General features: G+C 39.3%; 2 protein-coding genes across 11 annotated transcripts in view; one reads left to right on the top strand and one right to left on the bottom strand.

The window, feature by feature from the left end:
* The first annotated feature begins 142 nt into the window (after positions 1-142).
* Positions 143-7756, top strand: ECHDC2 (enoyl-CoA hydratase domain containing 2). 3 transcript variants are annotated; one of them, XM_052802381.1, is made up of 10 exons: positions 145-297; positions 1928-1995; positions 2614-2701; positions 3247-3333; positions 4548-4640; positions 5276-5332; positions 5727-5914; positions 6377-6427; positions 6750-6797; positions 7489-7756. In XM_052802381.1, the coding sequence occupies exons 1-10, from the start codon at positions 177-179 to the stop codon at positions 7564-7566; spliced, it is 879 nt and encodes a 292-aa protein (XP_052658341.1). In that variant the 5' UTR covers positions 145-176; the 3' UTR covers positions 7567-7756. The 3 variants fall into 3 exon arrangements, with proteins under 3 accessions (XP_052658340.1, XP_052658341.1, XP_052658342.1); XM_052802382.1 differs by lacking the exon at positions 145-297 and adding an exon at positions 678-1346; XM_052802380.1 differs by lacking the exon at positions 7489-7756 and having other exon boundaries at positions 143-297; positions 6750-7271.
* The window catches only part of LOC128148492 (protein zyg-11 homolog B), a 28978-nt gene continuing 14923 nt past the window's right edge, over positions 1986-16040 (bottom strand). For 4 of the 8 annotated variants that reach the window (XM_052802373.1, XM_052802378.1, XM_052802375.1 and 1 more), the window contains 6 exons: positions 15332-15493; positions 15177-15224; positions 14347-14544; positions 14202-14254; positions 13481-13578; positions 9057-11076 (listed from right to left, as the gene is read on the bottom strand). In XM_052802373.1, the coding sequence (XP_052658333.1) occupies positions 10886-11076; positions 13481-13578; positions 14202-14254; positions 14347-14544; positions 15177-15224; positions 15332-15493 (750 nt within the window). In that variant the 3' untranslated portion in view covers positions 9057-10885. Of the gene's footprint in view, positions 2494-8391; positions 8741-8882; positions 9032-9056; positions 11077-13480; positions 13579-14201; positions 14255-14346; positions 14545-15176; positions 15225-15331; positions 15494-16040 lie in introns of those variants that run through there. The other 4 variants (XR_008237296.1, XR_008237295.1, XM_052802374.1 and 1 more) reach the window with 4 other exon arrangements.

The raw sequence follows: 16040 nt of genomic DNA, 5'->3' as shown, positions 1-16040 counted from the left end.
GCAGCGGCGCGCGACAGCTGAGCGAAGGGGCGGGGCGAAGCGCCCAGAAGGTAGGCACTTCCCCCCCCCACCCCTCCTTCTTAAAGGCGCAGCGCCCCTTCGGCCGGCCCGCCCCGCCCCGGAGGCCCGGCCCCTCGCTGCCGGTTGCCGCCGGAACCCCGGGAGCGAGCGGCGCCATGATGCGGCTGGGGCGGGCGGGACGCGAGTTGCTGCGCTGGGGTCGCGGCGGGCCCCCCACGGCCGCCCCGCGGCGGGGCGCGGAGGTGCTGGTGGGCGCGGCCGGCGGGGAGAGCAGCGGTGAGTGCGGCGGCCCCCGCCTGCAGGCCGGGGTGCGCGGGGGACCGCAGGGGGCCGGGGTTAGGCCCCGGCGCTCATTTAATGCCGGTTCCGAGGGGTCGGAGGAGCCGATCGGGTGTCAGAGCCGGTTTTCTGGTGCTGTAGGGAGGGGGCACGTCGATCTACGTGGTTTTACCGATTCCTGGTAAAAACGCCTCAGCTCCCGGCCCCTCCTTGGACCCCGGCTCTGGCAGCCCTTGCCGTCCCTCGGACGGGCCCTGAAACACTTGAGCCGTCCGTGCAGCGCTGCCCGGACATCTGGTACTGGGGGTACCGGGGGTGCCGGGGCCACCGAGCCTTCCCTTGCTCTGACGCCCTCGTATGCGGGCCGAAAGGTGACCGGGTGCCTCGCCGAGTCCATCGCGGGCAGGGTGCTTATAGGAGTTATGCCTTAATACTTTTCTGAAGAACACAGCTGCCAAACAAATAGCTAGATGACTTTTAAGTTGTATACGCGGGAGGTCTCAATACCAGAAGTTCTGGTTTGCCTACCTTAGATTTTTCTGGTATCTGTAATGTACAGTGCTAAAGGGAGGACGGGACCAGGGCACGTCTGTGCGTATTTATGCATGAGAGACACTAGGCAATTTGAGTTGTGGTTCAGATTGCCAATGCAATTACTTTCTGGTAAGGGTAACTATTGCAAGAGCTTACAAACAGTTCTTGGTAGTTTTGCTAGTTACATATACATGAATGTAGTTACCAGAATTGTGAATTTCCATTGTTTGCTGGTGCCCGCTGTTACCTGTGTCTTTGTTCCTATGTGACACATCTCTTGTTTACTAACTGGCCACTGGCAGAGGGACAGAGACCTTCTAGCAGGGCAGGACCAAGCGTGACAGATGCGAGGTACATCTGTGCACCTACAGCAGCAGCAACAGCATCTTACAATGTTAAGGCCTGGGAAGTGAGCAGAAGTCCAGCCAAGGAAACAGGAGAGATGTTTTTTCTCTCCAAAGCATACAGAAACCATTGGATAATAATTTAGAAAACACAAGCGCAAGGGAGAAGTAAGTAGATGTTGTGGTCTTACTTTTCTGCTTGGACTTAGGAACTTTGAGTGAAGTCCTTTCCACTAATGAGCTTATTAACTTTAAATTAAATGGAGCTGCAATTTCAAAACTGTTCTGGAACACAAACTGAGAGTGACCAGTTTGTGCTATTCTCATGCAAACAGCAATCCCAAGAGGATGGTTTTCTTCATTACTTGAACACAGTACAACTGTACAATAAAAACTGACATAAGTAACATTCGAAACAGAAACCTAAGATGGATCATTCGGGTTTGGGGTTTTTTTCCATTCCTGCAGTAATTCTAAGGCATACATTCTTAGATGTCATGTTCATTTTTTAAATTTCTGCTTACTTATATTATTCACAGTGCTACTGAATCTTACAGTTGTCCTGCATAACTGGGTTTCGTAGCCATGGTCTCCCACCTCCACTTTTAAAATAACTAATGGTTTTAGAATATACTTTATATACATTTTCAGGAAAGAGAAGATGCAGCATATGCAGATATTGTTCCCAGTTGAATTATTGTGTCAGAGAATTAAATGAAGTATAACTGAAATTGTCTCCTATTACTAAGGTATTGCTGAAATCCTAATGAACCGACCGCACGCGAGAAATTCATTGGGAAAAGTATTTGTAAATGAAGTGAGTATGGGCCTGGCCTGTAAATGTGTTTGGAATCATGATCAATAACTAAATGCAATAAGCATAGTTGTGGGAAATCTGAAGCAAAAACTTAATCTCTTGCTGAAGGTCAGTGGGAGACTGTACTGGGGCAAGGCAGGTTAGCCTGAAGAAAAAGAGATCGTGATATGTCTGTACTGCAGTAACTTCAGCTGTGGACTGGACAGAGATACTGGAATTATTTGAGTTAGCTAACTTGGATGCAAGTTAACTGTCCTTGCTTGCATAATTACAACAAAAACATACTCATTGTCAGACCTTAGCAGATGATCTGTTCAAGGTTGATACATTCTAGAGAAAGTCTGGCTCATGCCTGGACAAGAAGGGGAGTTTAAGCTACAGCAAAGGTTCATCTCTGAATGGAAGAAAAAAAAGAGATGGGGAAATGTGTCATTCTGAGGCTCTCACGGAAAGATCCTGCTGGCTCCACATATATGATTTCCAGGAAATTCCTGGCACCTGCAGGGAAAAAAAAAAAAAGAAACTTTTGTCATAGATTAGGAGCTTGCTATAATTTAGGCATATACATCCATATGCTTTTAAGTTTTTCTTCTCTTGTTTGTACTCCCTCCCTCATAGCTGTTCAGCGCTCTGGAACAACTCCGCTCTGATGAGAAGGTTCGCGTGGTGGTGTTCAAGAGTGAGGTGAAAGGTGTATTTTGTGCTGGTAAGTAACAAAGGCTCTGCAAACTTGTTAAAAAATTTGATGGCTCTTAAGGCTGCATGCTAATCAGATTGTGCAGAAAAGCCATTGGAAATGCATGATAAAAGAAAAATGGGCTGGCTTTTGTGTAGCAAATAACAAACACGTTCTCTCTTTCACCTGTCTGCCTACCGGCTTCAGCGATGAAGACGTGTGATGGAGTGAGCCGCACAGGCTGCGTCGTGCTACTATTTGTTTTCCATTTATAACCATCTTCAAGCACAGGTGCCTCTAGTATTGGAGTCCTTGGCTTCCAGTTTTATGGATTATTGTCCTTACATACAGGGATTGATGCTCCTCTGGGAAATCTGTTGGAAGGGCCCAGAGGAGCACCCTAGCCACTGCTCCAGCCCAAATGTCCACACTCCAACTTCCACTGACTTTACTTAACCAGAACATTGTATTTCAAGACTTCTGAAATGGTGTGCCCTCTGAGAGGGACAGGAGGGAACACAGTTCAGATGTCTTTTCCCTTTTCCTGGATTCTAACCTTTTTCTCCTCTATTTAGGTGCAGACTTAAAGGAACGTGCAAAGATGGATGATACAGAAGTGGGACACTTTGTTAAAAGGCTGAGAAATCTCATGGATGAAATAGGTAAATTATCTCAGTTGGAAAATATGTCCTAGACTGCCTCTACTGAGACATTTAGAAATGCTGCAGGAGGGGAAGGGCCCCAACAGTTTATCCATTTAGGAGTTGCTTCCCAAATGGCTCCAGTTTATGCCTGAAACAAAGATCTGATTAGAATTAAATACCAACTGTCCTGCTGCCACTCCAAGGACAAGATGCATTTCAGTACTGCCTTTTCTATGACGAAGAGCAGCACACACACATACATATAATAAGTACCCGATATAACAAATTATTCTATATACAGTTCTATGTAATCCTTGGGAGACAGTGCTTGACAAAATGAGCTATGTTGGTTGTCCCCCCTTCGATACATGCTGAGAAGCATTCATGATATGGCAATAACCTAAGAACGTGGATTTGGATCTCTGAATGGATTTTCTAAATGGATTTGTTGAATGCCAGGGGGTTTGTACCTACAACTCCCCCTCCCGCCTGCCCCCCCCCCCTTTTTTTTTTTGCAAAAGGAATATGGACCTACACAATTGATTTTCTTCCCCTATTTATGAATGATTCTGTTCTCACTAGAGAAGAATACCAAAGTGAAATCTGACTACAATAGCAGTCAGAATTGCAATAATTAAAAAACAAACAAGAATGTAGAGAGAATGACCCTGTCTCACAAACCACAAAAGCAGTCGGGGTAGTTACGCACAGAACTAGCACATGTCTGAAGTCTGCTTCCAGCTCCCCGAGTATTTAAAAAGGTATCTTATCAAGCAGCTAATCTCCAGGTACCACAGGTTCCTCAACTATGAGGTGACAACAGTGTTTACCAAGTTCAGGAGCCTTGGCTAACAAAAGCACCAGAAAAGCTAATCCTTGTAACAGTGACTAGGGATGGTGTCTTTGACTGTTTAACTGCAACAGCTGGATATTCACATTATAAATTTGCAAGGAGACAATTCATCCTGTTTTGTGTTGCAGTACTTTGTATTTACATGCTTCTTTGCATGTACGAATAATGTTTTGCATTCTTCTGACAATGAAGGGAGAAGTGCAAAAAGACAGTTTCTGCTGTTTAGAGACAGAAAGTTTGTGGCAGAAGAAAATTAATTCCTTAGCAATTTTGAATTTGAGAACTACTAAAAGCTTTACAATTTAAGCATTTAAATTCCAGAAGTGAGCAGAGCAGAACTTCTGGAACAAAACTGTATAATCCGTGTTGTCTTCTCTAGCTGCCCTGCCTGTACCCACAATTGCTGCAATAGATGGCTACGCATTGGGTGGTGGACTAGAACTGGCGTTAGCTTGTGACCTTCGAGTAGCAGGTTTGTGTGTTGCTTAATATAGGATTCTTCTTGTAATGGGTGACTATATTTTAAAGAGAACTTACATGCATGATAGCTGACTGTTAATGCAATCCAGTAGACTGAGAGAGGAACTTAGTTCAAGAAATGAGTAGGCATTTGTCGAGAAAACATGACACTTAGTCACTATTGGGAAAGCAGTTTCCTTGCTTAAAAAGTAAAGCCTATTTTTAGACAAGATTAGGATTCCTTCAGAAAACTATTTGTTGGTAGAATTAAATAGTTATTATCATGTAATACTGGATCAGCACTCTGGCTAGATCTAACCTTCCCTGCTTAAATCAGTTTGGACTGGAAGACTTCCTTCTTCTGTTTCCGTTCTTCTACCCATTACATTTCATCTAGTATGGACCCAAGGTTCATTTTTCTAGATAAAATTACTACATTAGGGGTAAGCAGCCACATTACACATCCCTCATCTGACTTGAGATGGACACTGATTAAGCACTATAGTATTCAGACTTTCTAGCTACCTGGAGAAATGGAGTTCCAGTTCAGTATTGATAGTTTGTAGTTTTATTAATCAGTTCAAAATGGAAAATTTGTAGTTATACAGATCAAAAAGTAACTAAACCCTATATTTATTTTTTTAATAGCTTCATCAGCTAAAATGGGCCTTATTGAGACCACAAGAGGGCTTCTTCCTGGAGCAGGTAACCTCCATTAAATCTTCAGTCTCTTATTTTCTCAGCTCTATAGTAAATATTTTGTCATTACAGCACTTGAAGTGTTTTGAATGTAAATTAGAAGTAGCATCTTACAGTGACCCAAGAGATCTGTGAATCAAGAGTTCCGTGCCAGGCCCTGTCTCAGACTTGCTATGAATTCAGGAAAGTCCCTTTACACTTTTTCCTGTTTATCAAAATAGTCAAAAAGATGCTGAAGCGTTTCAGATGCCTTGCAAAATGTTGACATATTCAGCTAGTTATTAAAGAAACGCATCATCCCTTTATTTTTCAAACCTCCTTGTTATGTAAGGAAACAAAATACTACTTTTGGGGGGTATTTCTCAGAAATGGAAAATGCTGCTTTTGCTGTTGTCATAAGGTGGAACGCAGCGCCTGCCCAGATGTGTTGGAATAGGTCTCGCAAAGGAACTCATTTTCACTGGTAGACAGATTGACGGACAACAAGCCTTCTCAATGGGATTAGTAAATCACACAGTGCCACAAAACAATGAGGGAGATGCAGCTTACCAGAGAGCATTAACTTTGGCTAAAGAAATCCTTCCTCAGGTAAGTGTATTATTCATGTGGTCACTGTAAAGAAGGCATTTCTGCTTCCTTTAAGAGAGAGCAAACAAACAATTGAAATTCCTTTCTATGAAATATTAAAGTCTTGGTTCCTGATGTTTAAGTCTTAATTCTGTCCTTTTTTGCGAATGCAGTTTCTGTAGAAACAAGCATTAACATTGAGCTGCTTAACCCGTAGGACAGTTTTACCTCCCAGTTGTGGTTATGCAGACCTGCAGGACACATTGAAACCTTGCACCGTGTACATCTATTAACTGTAGATAATGCCAATTTGTTTTTTGAAAATACTAACTTACTGCAAATTTCTATAGACTAAAAGGTCATTTGGAGCTAGGATAATGATGTAACAACTACACTATTATTAACTGATGTGGCTTTAATTATATTTTAATGTTTCTTGTGGTTTGGTTTTGTTGTGTTTTGTTGTTTTTTTTTTTAATAAAGGCTCCATTTGCCGTGAAAATGGGAAAACTGGCAATAAACAGAGGAATGGAGGTAATTATTTTTATTTTAAATACTGAGGTAAATGAAGCAGACAGGCAGCTCTTAGAAATTACTACAGTAAAAATGTTTAGAACAGATGAGTTATAATCCTTGTTTAGACAAGGCATTTTAAACCATTTCAGGAGTTTTAAAGATTTTCTTTAAGAACAAAATTAATACAGCAGGATTTTTTTTCTACAGATGCTAACACTGTAGTTCTAATACAGGAGTGAAGGTCACTCACTATGTATGAACATTTATTGATTTGAGGGCTATGAAGTATTTTTGAGGGCTATACTTCAGACAAATCTCATTCCTTCCCTCTTATCCCCAGGTCGATATTGCATCAGGGATGGCTATTGAGGGGATGTGTTATGCCCAGGTAGGTTACCTTCAGAATACATTCCTGAAAGGAACAACTGTAGATTTTCTAAAGCTAGGTATTCACAGCATCCTCTTGTATTTTCCTCTCTATAAGGGAACACTTAACAGCTAAATCTAAAGCTTTGAGAACATACTTGAGTGCAGTTCCAGATACCTATTTCAGAATATTAATTGTTGTGTCATGCATAGCTGCCTCTCTCAGCCTGCATGAGACCAAAGTCCTTCCTTAAATACCCTTCTGTCCAAAGTAACTGTGTATTCTTAGTTTCAACAATGTTAATTATAGGATGAGCTTTACAAATGGTTTTAGTTTTAGCAAATTAAAAAACAGGTTCCTCCTGTAGTCATTCTTTCCGACAAGTTTTGAGAGCATGTACCTTTCTCAGCTAACAGAACAATGTAACTGCTGTGCCTCTCAGTGTATTTTAAGATGGTGAAGTATTAAATTTATGGAAAACTGTTTTCTTATGTAGTTCTATGGTCTTTGTCTTAGATGCTTTGCTTGTGACTTACACTACAACCCAGTCTCTCTTATTTTCCTAATTGCAAAATGTGGAAGGTGGGACTTAATGTATCATTGAAAGAAAAGCAATCTTGGTCTTAGACCACTACTGCCAAATTAGTCAGTACTTAAAAACTCATCAGACTTGTCAATGAAAAACATACCATTTTCTTTTTTTAAAACGTAGAATATTCCCACAAGAGACCGTCAGGAAGGGATGGCTGCCTTCAGGGAAAAACGACCACCTCAGTTTATCGGCAAATAATGCTTCCTAGCTTCCCCTTGATTTTTTGAAGGTAAAGGAGGACTGGAGAGGACCCACTGATTTGGGGGGATTATTTTTATGACTGCATTCTGTGTACTTAGCTCCTTGCCTTGGACTACATTTCTGAATACTCCACTGGATCATTTTGCTGTAAGAATTCCCAAATAAAGATTTAACTTTGTACAGCTGATCTTTTAAAAGTCCATACATATTGAGTCAGTGGTTATGGCTCTCAGATGTCAAGTAAGGAGTATGGAGAAGCTTTGGCTCACCGTAAGCAAATTAAAAAAAAAAAAGAAAAAAAAAACCAACAAAAAAAAAACCAGAAAACATGCTGCATCTAAACATCGATGGGAAAAAGAAAAAAAATCACTCTGAAGAGAAAGTCAACTTACAAAGAAAGAAAACTTTCCTAAGCTTGCTTCCCATTATCAGTAGTCTTCCAACTAATCAGACAGAACAAGGAGTATTAACACACAGCAATGGCATTTCACCCCAGATCTGTTCTGAATAGTGCAAAAAACAGAGTTACCACTCCAGCCAAGTGAACTTAGTCTCTTTGGTATCAGCGCCTGAGAAAATGCAAGGCCTGTATGTGCATGTATATATGACCACTGTATCAGTCTATGCCAGACATCTCTGGCACATCACCTCTCTCCCATCACCTATTTTCCTCTGTTGCCTGAGTGGAAGTTGAGGTTATTTTCTCCCTCTGCTTAGAGGTTCTCCAGCACTGAGACGTGCCACACAATTTAGCTCTATGGCTTCTTACTTACCTAGATGGGGGCTTTCAAGCAAAAGTGAATTAGTATAGTTAGAGAAATGTATTTTTAGTAAATAATTTATAGGTTATCAAAATATACTTACAAAATGTGGCTTATCACATCGGAACTGGGTGTCACTTCATGCTATGATAGTCTCAAAGCAAACCACAATTTCACTTGTGCCAAAAGTTAACCGAACAATTCTGTGGGTGAGGTAACCTTACCAGATTATACATGTACAAGTTTCCTATGCAAAGATCTGCAAAGGTAAAGCAGAGCCAGGATCTTCAGCCTTCACAAAAAAGATGACAAATGCCACAGGTAAAATAGAAGAGTTGAAAAGTTCCTTCCAGAATTATTCTACCATGGCAGGAACTCCTGAAGCTCCACAGGAATGTGAAGAGACCTTTCTGTAATTGGGACATGCAAGTAAAGTTAGTGGATTTATACCTTGTAGGCATTCATACTTTTCAGCTTAAAAGAATTCTGCTCACTGTTTGTTTGCCTGAAGCATGTAGGAACAAAACAAGAAAGGTATGGAAAATCATTTACAATCTCTGTGCTTGCTGGTTGCAGAACTTCATGAAGTGACGTCTTCACCATCTGGACTGATGCCAGTATCACATTCATTTTGTGCTGCATGTAGTAGTAGATTCTTTTTTCCCCCCACGGTTTTAGTTAAGATGCTTCAGCAAGTTCTCCTGTGATTAGGAAAAACCAGTACTGTAAGGAGAGTTGTCGTCTTTATTTTAAAATCTTGTAGCAATTGATGTATATTCATTCTATTAACACCAATTTTGACAAGTTTTGTGTTCCATTTCATGTAATGGAAATTTCATAGCAGAAGTCCCATAGCAGACATCTCAGAAGGGTGGGGAGTAAAGGCTTGCAGTCCATTTTTCATTTTTTAAACCACCTTCATAATTCAAAGCTACAACCAATTTAATTTCTTTCTGAATCAAGAAAACTATATATAACCAGATGCACACATGAAAACGATGCTAGCTGAATTATACCTTTGTACAAAAAGCAATTACACAACATTGATTAAATTACTGGATCAGTACCTTTTGAAGTTGCTGAAATACACAATAATTAGATTATTGAAGATTAGAGGTCATGTTTTTATTTGAAGGATGGGAGTTGGGAGAGGGAAAGAGTTAAAAATAGTAAAATATGGTCATCATGAAGAAGCCATCCCTGCTAGTAAGCTACCAAACATAAGTTTTCTTTTTAAACTCAATTACCAATATATTTACAGAATAGTCTCTGAATATCAATCAGTTGCCATGGAAATATGGAGACTAACCAGATGAAACAAAAACAATACCTGAAATTAAATTGAATTTGAATGGACATGCAGTTTGTTTCCAGGCATCTGTATGCTGCACAATATGTTTCATTCAACACATCATTTGAAACCCATAGGTAACCAAGAAGGAAATAAGTTGTTACAATTAGCATCTTTTATGTAAAATTTCACACTCCACATAACAATGCAATGGACACAGGGCTCACATAGAACATTGGGTGATATTTTGCACTGTGATGACTTGGAAATATAATTCACTGCACAATACTGACAGAATATTTACAGAAAAGAACAGACCAATCATTAGTCTCTTATAAATAAGGTGACCAATTATCCTGGGCCTCCTACCAAGTCATGCAATCCCCTTCATGAAGACAAGTCAGTATTTTGCTCTAATGAGCCTTCTCCTTTCCCTATCAGTATTCTAAAAACAAAAGAAAGATATCACACACAACCAAAAGTAGTCAAACAACAACAAAACCCCCTTCTTGTTATCAAGTTTAAAATCTCAAGCTTAGTTCATCCTTTTAGTATTGTGTCTCATTTTAATCCTGTTTCTATTGCTTTACTTGAGCATGTCTCCCCTTTCCCTGATGCAATGCTGATCCCCACCTTACTAAGAGTAGGGAGGACTCAGGAGAGCTGAACCTCAAAAAGGCATTGTTCTAGCAGCAAGGAAAACAGAAGAACACAGCTTGCAGGCAAAAGGAAAAGGAAGTTAAAGACCCCATTTGAGTTTAGAAGGGTTATGAGGCAACGGACATTTTGGTCGCCTTAGTTACAAGTCTCATTGTAACCTGCATGCATGTACTTTTGTTTTAATTGGTAAAAGTGTTGAATCTCACAACCACACACAGTTCTATTCAAACACCAAACTGGTAAACAGTGTTGTGAACAGCAATCATAGGGATGAAATAACTTTCTCTCCCAGAAGTCACAAAACAAGATATTCCTAGAAGTCTTTTTTTCAGATGTGCATATTGATCTGTACAAGTCCCATCTCTTTGTAGCCAGTAGTAATCCTACAGGTATGACCAGCTCAAGCAGTGACCCTTTACAAGTTGCATATGCGGTTGCCATTAAAGTTGACATTCACCAAAGGTTACCATACATGGTTCTGGGTACCACAATTATCGGCAAATCACTTTAATGGTGACCACTATATTACAAGTTACTCCAACTACACACACATCAGAAAGGATTATTACAGAGACAATACTTTACATTCCTATACCTGCAGCTTTCAGTTTGGTTTATTTTGTTGCTGTTTTCTACATGGCGGTGGTCTCCCATGACGCATAATGTGTTTTTCCAAACTATCCAGGATAGCAATAGCAATCCTTTGGACATGTGGATCAGTCTGGACGTTTTCCTTGATGTTGTATAAATGCTGTAAACCACCTTCTTCAATTAACATGCTGCAGTATCTGGCAGCTGTAGTAAGATTAAAAAAAGGAAATAAAAAAAAAAATTATCTAGGATAAGTGTAGCAGATACTGTAGACACTGATTCAAATCCACTTTTGTCTCCTAGACCAGCCAGCATTTAGGACACTCCCTAAAGTGTCCACACAAGTGCATTTGTACTTTAACAAGTGACAACAGAACAACAGAGTTGTTTGGACAGGACTCCAATTGTAATCAGGTCTGTTTCCATGTCTGTCTGAGTTGACTGGAAAGTGCCTTGTAATATTCCTAGTATTCTCTGTCTCCCCCTGCCTCCTCTACAGGCATTTTAAGTGCACATACATAAATTTTAAGAAATGGGAATCAGAAGTACTGTAGGATCTATGAGTATCCAGGTAAAAGTATCACCTTTACCAAAAAAACTTGGTATGGAACAGTTACCAAAAAAATGGTATCAGATATACCACATCATTTGTATATGCTTGTAGAGTAAATAGGAACTAGTTCCTTCGAAAACAGTTTGCCAAATACATTGATGGTGGCCTTTAACTAGTTGTAAGTTGCTGTGAATGCCTTTTGAGGGATAAAATTACACTTTTCTTTCCACTTTCATTAGTGATTTTAAGAAGTTGAAAGCGCAGCTACATCAGCTCCAGTGTTATTAAGTGTAGGGACCCGCTATAAAAAGAGCCATATATTTAATGTAACATGCAAGCTTCAGAAGGTGTTACAAAAAGGTCAGGATGACTGTAATGCAATCCACAGAGCATTACCTCAGATGTGCCCAATTTCACCATTCATCTCGGTGAAGCAACACCAGAGTTGTTTAAATGCTGACAGAAGCATTTCACTGGGGATCCCATTTACTGCAGTGCTACTAATATTTTAGTTAAGTTAGCTCATTGAGGTGGATATGATAAACAGCAAAAGGAGAAAAAAAATAAATAAGAAAAATCAATCTCATTAATCCTAGATTATTTTTCACCCTCATCTAAAAGAGGAGGTCAAAATAAAACACATCTCTTCTCAAGGACAAAAAGCTCTCTTGTTGCCAAGTGCCAAAAGCTGAAGGTTTTTCCCCCAAATAAATCTTTATGTTACAGAATTAAGCACATTTTCCCTCCGGGTAGGTTATTACATTTCCTACGAAATGTTTGGTTTCTCTGCAACTTTGTCCAGAAGCTTCTGGCACCAACTAGTATCAGAGCTAAACTTCAGGAATACTGTCTTGATCTCGAATCAGGAGTATGCCATCCAAGTATTTCCAGCCTCTCCATTCTACAGAGCAGTTACTCACTGTCAATACAAACCTCTGTGGCATGTTGAAAGCTCAGAGGTTAGGGCAGAACAAAATAAACACTAAAAACAAATAGAACAAACAGGACCATATGAAGTTAACAGGGCTGAGGCACAAAGAGAAATTACAGAGTCTTAATCAAAAACTGTTTTCCGGAGTCTGACCAGTAAAACAACTTTGTCAGAACAGTCCTACTTCAACATGGGAAAAGTCCTCACAGATCTCTGGCTAGTGTACCCTGGGAACAGTGTCTCATTACATTTACGAGCTCTATAAAAAGCAAGATAACAGTACTTTATGTGCAATTATATATTATGCCATGTTATTGTTTGGTCCTGAACAGATGTCTTTTCACTGTAGAAAAAGTAATTTATGGGAGAGGGATAAACAAGCATAGATATACTGCTGTCAAGAAGATCAAAAAACTGGCACAGAAAATACTTTTAATACTTTAGAGGGAAGCTGCTTTATATCTCGTAGAAGTTGATGACAATACACAGATTCACATCATACAAACTTATGCCAAAAAAAACCCCAAACATTAAAAGCCAGGAAGGTTTGTGCACTCTACATTTAGTTATACTCAGGGAATTTATTTCCTTTCCCAACACTTGTGCATTTCATCACATGCTCACAAATCATTTTACAAACAAGACATTGGTGTTCTCCTTTTGCAGATGGGAAAGACAGATTAAGAAACTGACCTCTGTGTCACAGCAAGTTATTGCAAAAAGGCGATTAGAGGTAAGGATTACCTAAAACTTCTGTTCTGATAGTAAGAGATAGCTACCTGCTACAATAACTGTTCTTAATTCAAAAGAAATTTGTTGCCCATTATTAAGATTTATATTTCTGAATAAAAACACCTGTGCAAGACAAAAATGTAGTTAACCTTAACACACGTCCACATTTTGGAATTAATACTGTGCATTTAACAGTAAAATTCCAGTAACTAAAAATGATACAAAGAACTTTTATTACTCTCTTTCCCTGCCCCATTTAGTCAAAGCCTAAATGTAGTTTCTCCAGAGGATTAGGAATGAATACCCTTGGTTTCTCATTTTTCCCAGTTCATGCTAGTGAATAATATGCTAAGAAATAAGAATTTTAAGGGTAATATTATCTTAATACATACGATTTTTGCTGCAGACATGCTGCATGGCCCACACTGCCCATAACTGGACACCAGGTGTCATGAAACAGCCAAGTAGTGGAAAAAACGGATTGAAAGACCTATAAAAAAAGAACAGCAACTTGCTTTACTACTAGATATTATTAATTCAGAGGTCACATGTTGTTTACTCATTCAGCTACAGGTTTAACTAGAAGAGGCACTTGATATTAAAAGGCTCACCTGCTGCACCTAAAACTAGTTTAAGACAATTACTAGCAAAAATCATATATAGTGGATATATGGTGTGCTTTTACCATAGCATTTGGATGCCTCCTGCTCCTTAAAAACACGAGTAAAAACAGTGGAAATCATAAGGATTAGATGGACAGTAATTATCTAATTGTACTTTTTGGCCTCAAGCTTCTTTATCTAGGACAAACAGTGCTAACCTAGTGCTAGCCAATATAACCTTACTGGTTAATCTTTGTGTCTTAAGTCTTTTAGGCATGCCGCTGAATATCTTTAATAGAAAAGCAGCAGAACAACGTTACATTTTTCTTTCACAGGAGTCCCTAATCTTCTTTGGTCACAAAGGGAAAATTAATACGCTGCGTATTTTAAGCCGATAGGTGTTTTTCCACTGGACAAAACCATGCCTGGCTAGCAGCTAACTCTGCTTTGGGAACAAGTTTTAAATCTAGTTCAGTTTATTCTCCAAACTCTAAATCAAGACAATAGTTACCTGTAAGCCACCATCTCACATTCTGGGGTTGGCCAATTCAAGATGGCAGAATGCTGCAAAATACAGAACCAAGAACACTCATTGTTAAATACAAACATTGAAAAAATATAAAAGAGTATGATAAAATTCACCATCATTTCTGTACCAGCTGTTCAAGGAGAGATGTCCTCTGGCTGCGACTTAACGTCCAGGCCTGCTCCCCTCGAGATATCAAATGAGCAATAATCCCTGCTGCAAAGTAGCTAACTTCCACCTCCACACTGTGCAATAATTTACTGATGTGGTCTATAAAGTCCTTCCACATTAACTCAGAATGGAGTTCTTTAACTTCAGCTATGTTATTCTGGAGGCGAAAAAAAAAGAAAATGGAAAATATCAACCGAAAGAATAAGATATGAGGGAGATAACCACATAAACTTGAACTACATTGTGTAAGTAACCACATATAAACACCAGGATGAGATCTTCATACATCCAAGTGACCACCAGATGCCAAAATACTACTTTTGCTTTTGAAAACTCTTCCAGCCTAATGCAGGAATTTGCCTCAAAACAAAGAGGTTTTCTCATAAGTAATTTTAGGCCATTAGCATGTAGATCACACAAAATTAAAGCCTAGTTTTAACATTCTCAAACACAATTTCAGTAAACTTCAGCAGTGCACAATTCTGAATTCCATTGATTTTCAACCTACTTTTTGCATTTGGACTCATGTGAAGCCTCACTCACTGTCCTTTCTTAAAAGCTCTTTTTGTTTACTGTAACCATCAATTTCAATATAACTAGTGCTTTTGGAGAATTGGTAAAACAGTCCAAAAAAATGTCAGTTGCAAATAATGCATACTACAAAGATTAAAGAACAACATAAAAATATTAGGCAAGTTTTCAGATTAACATGGGGTAAAAAAAAAAAATTTTTAAAATTAAATTTTAAAAGTACATATTTCAGACTTTTTTGTTTCTTTTTCATCTCACCAGAAGTCCAAGAACTTTCTGTTGGATGGATGATTCAGATGGAAAAGACTGTGGAAAAAAGAAACAAACTATAGGTAACCACTTATGCTTATTACTGAAACAATGTTAATTATAAACCTATGTTGATAATCCACCACCAAAACTGTACTCCTCACCTCTAAGACTCTCATGAAAAGTTCTAGCCCTTGATTTTCAATGAAGTGCCGACATGTTGTTGGAGATTCATCAGTGAGGTTCCAAAGTGCACTCAATGTGAACTTGAGGGTAGTATCTACAAGGTTCTGATTTGTTTTCTGTTTAACTATTTGTAGAAGTTGCTGGGAAAAAAACAATCAAAAAATCCCAGTTATGATTGCATATCAAAAAAATGTATTAGCTCCTCTGCTGCTTTCTGCACCAACTGGGGTAATGCATGGCTATCATTTATATGCAGAGTAAAGATCTACATGTTTAGGGTCAAACTATACAAAATAAAACAGCTATTAAACTTTTTACCTCCCCTTTGAACATGGTTGCCTGCTAGAGAAATTCCTTTGTTTTCACCATAATTACACGTGCAGTACTATTACAGGTGGCACAAAGCCATCCACAGAGCTCTGGACCCCACGTGAACATTGACAGCACTAACCATTTACTTCAAATATTCTCTTTTTGAGCATCTTTCGTCTTATACAATGGATTTCAAATCAAGAGATGTCTTTCCATGTTACTTTGTATTAATTGGGTCAAGTTTTTCCACTTCGGCTTCTTTTCATCTATGCTAATATGTCTCACTGCCACTGTCTCTGATATTATCTCTAATAAATTCTCTAGGCTTTTCTCTTCTAAAGAGCTTTCAAATGAATACAGGTTATGTCTTCTTCG

Source organism: Harpia harpyja, chromosome 11, assembly GCF_026419915.1.
Source record: "Harpia harpyja isolate bHarHar1 chromosome 11, bHarHar1 primary haplotype, whole genome shotgun sequence".
NCBI classification, from domain to species: domain Eukaryota; kingdom Metazoa; phylum Chordata; class Aves; order Accipitriformes; family Accipitridae; genus Harpia; species Harpia harpyja.
The sequence above is the reverse complement of the archived record's forward strand: the minus strand, read 5'-3'. Positions and strand labels throughout refer to the sequence as shown.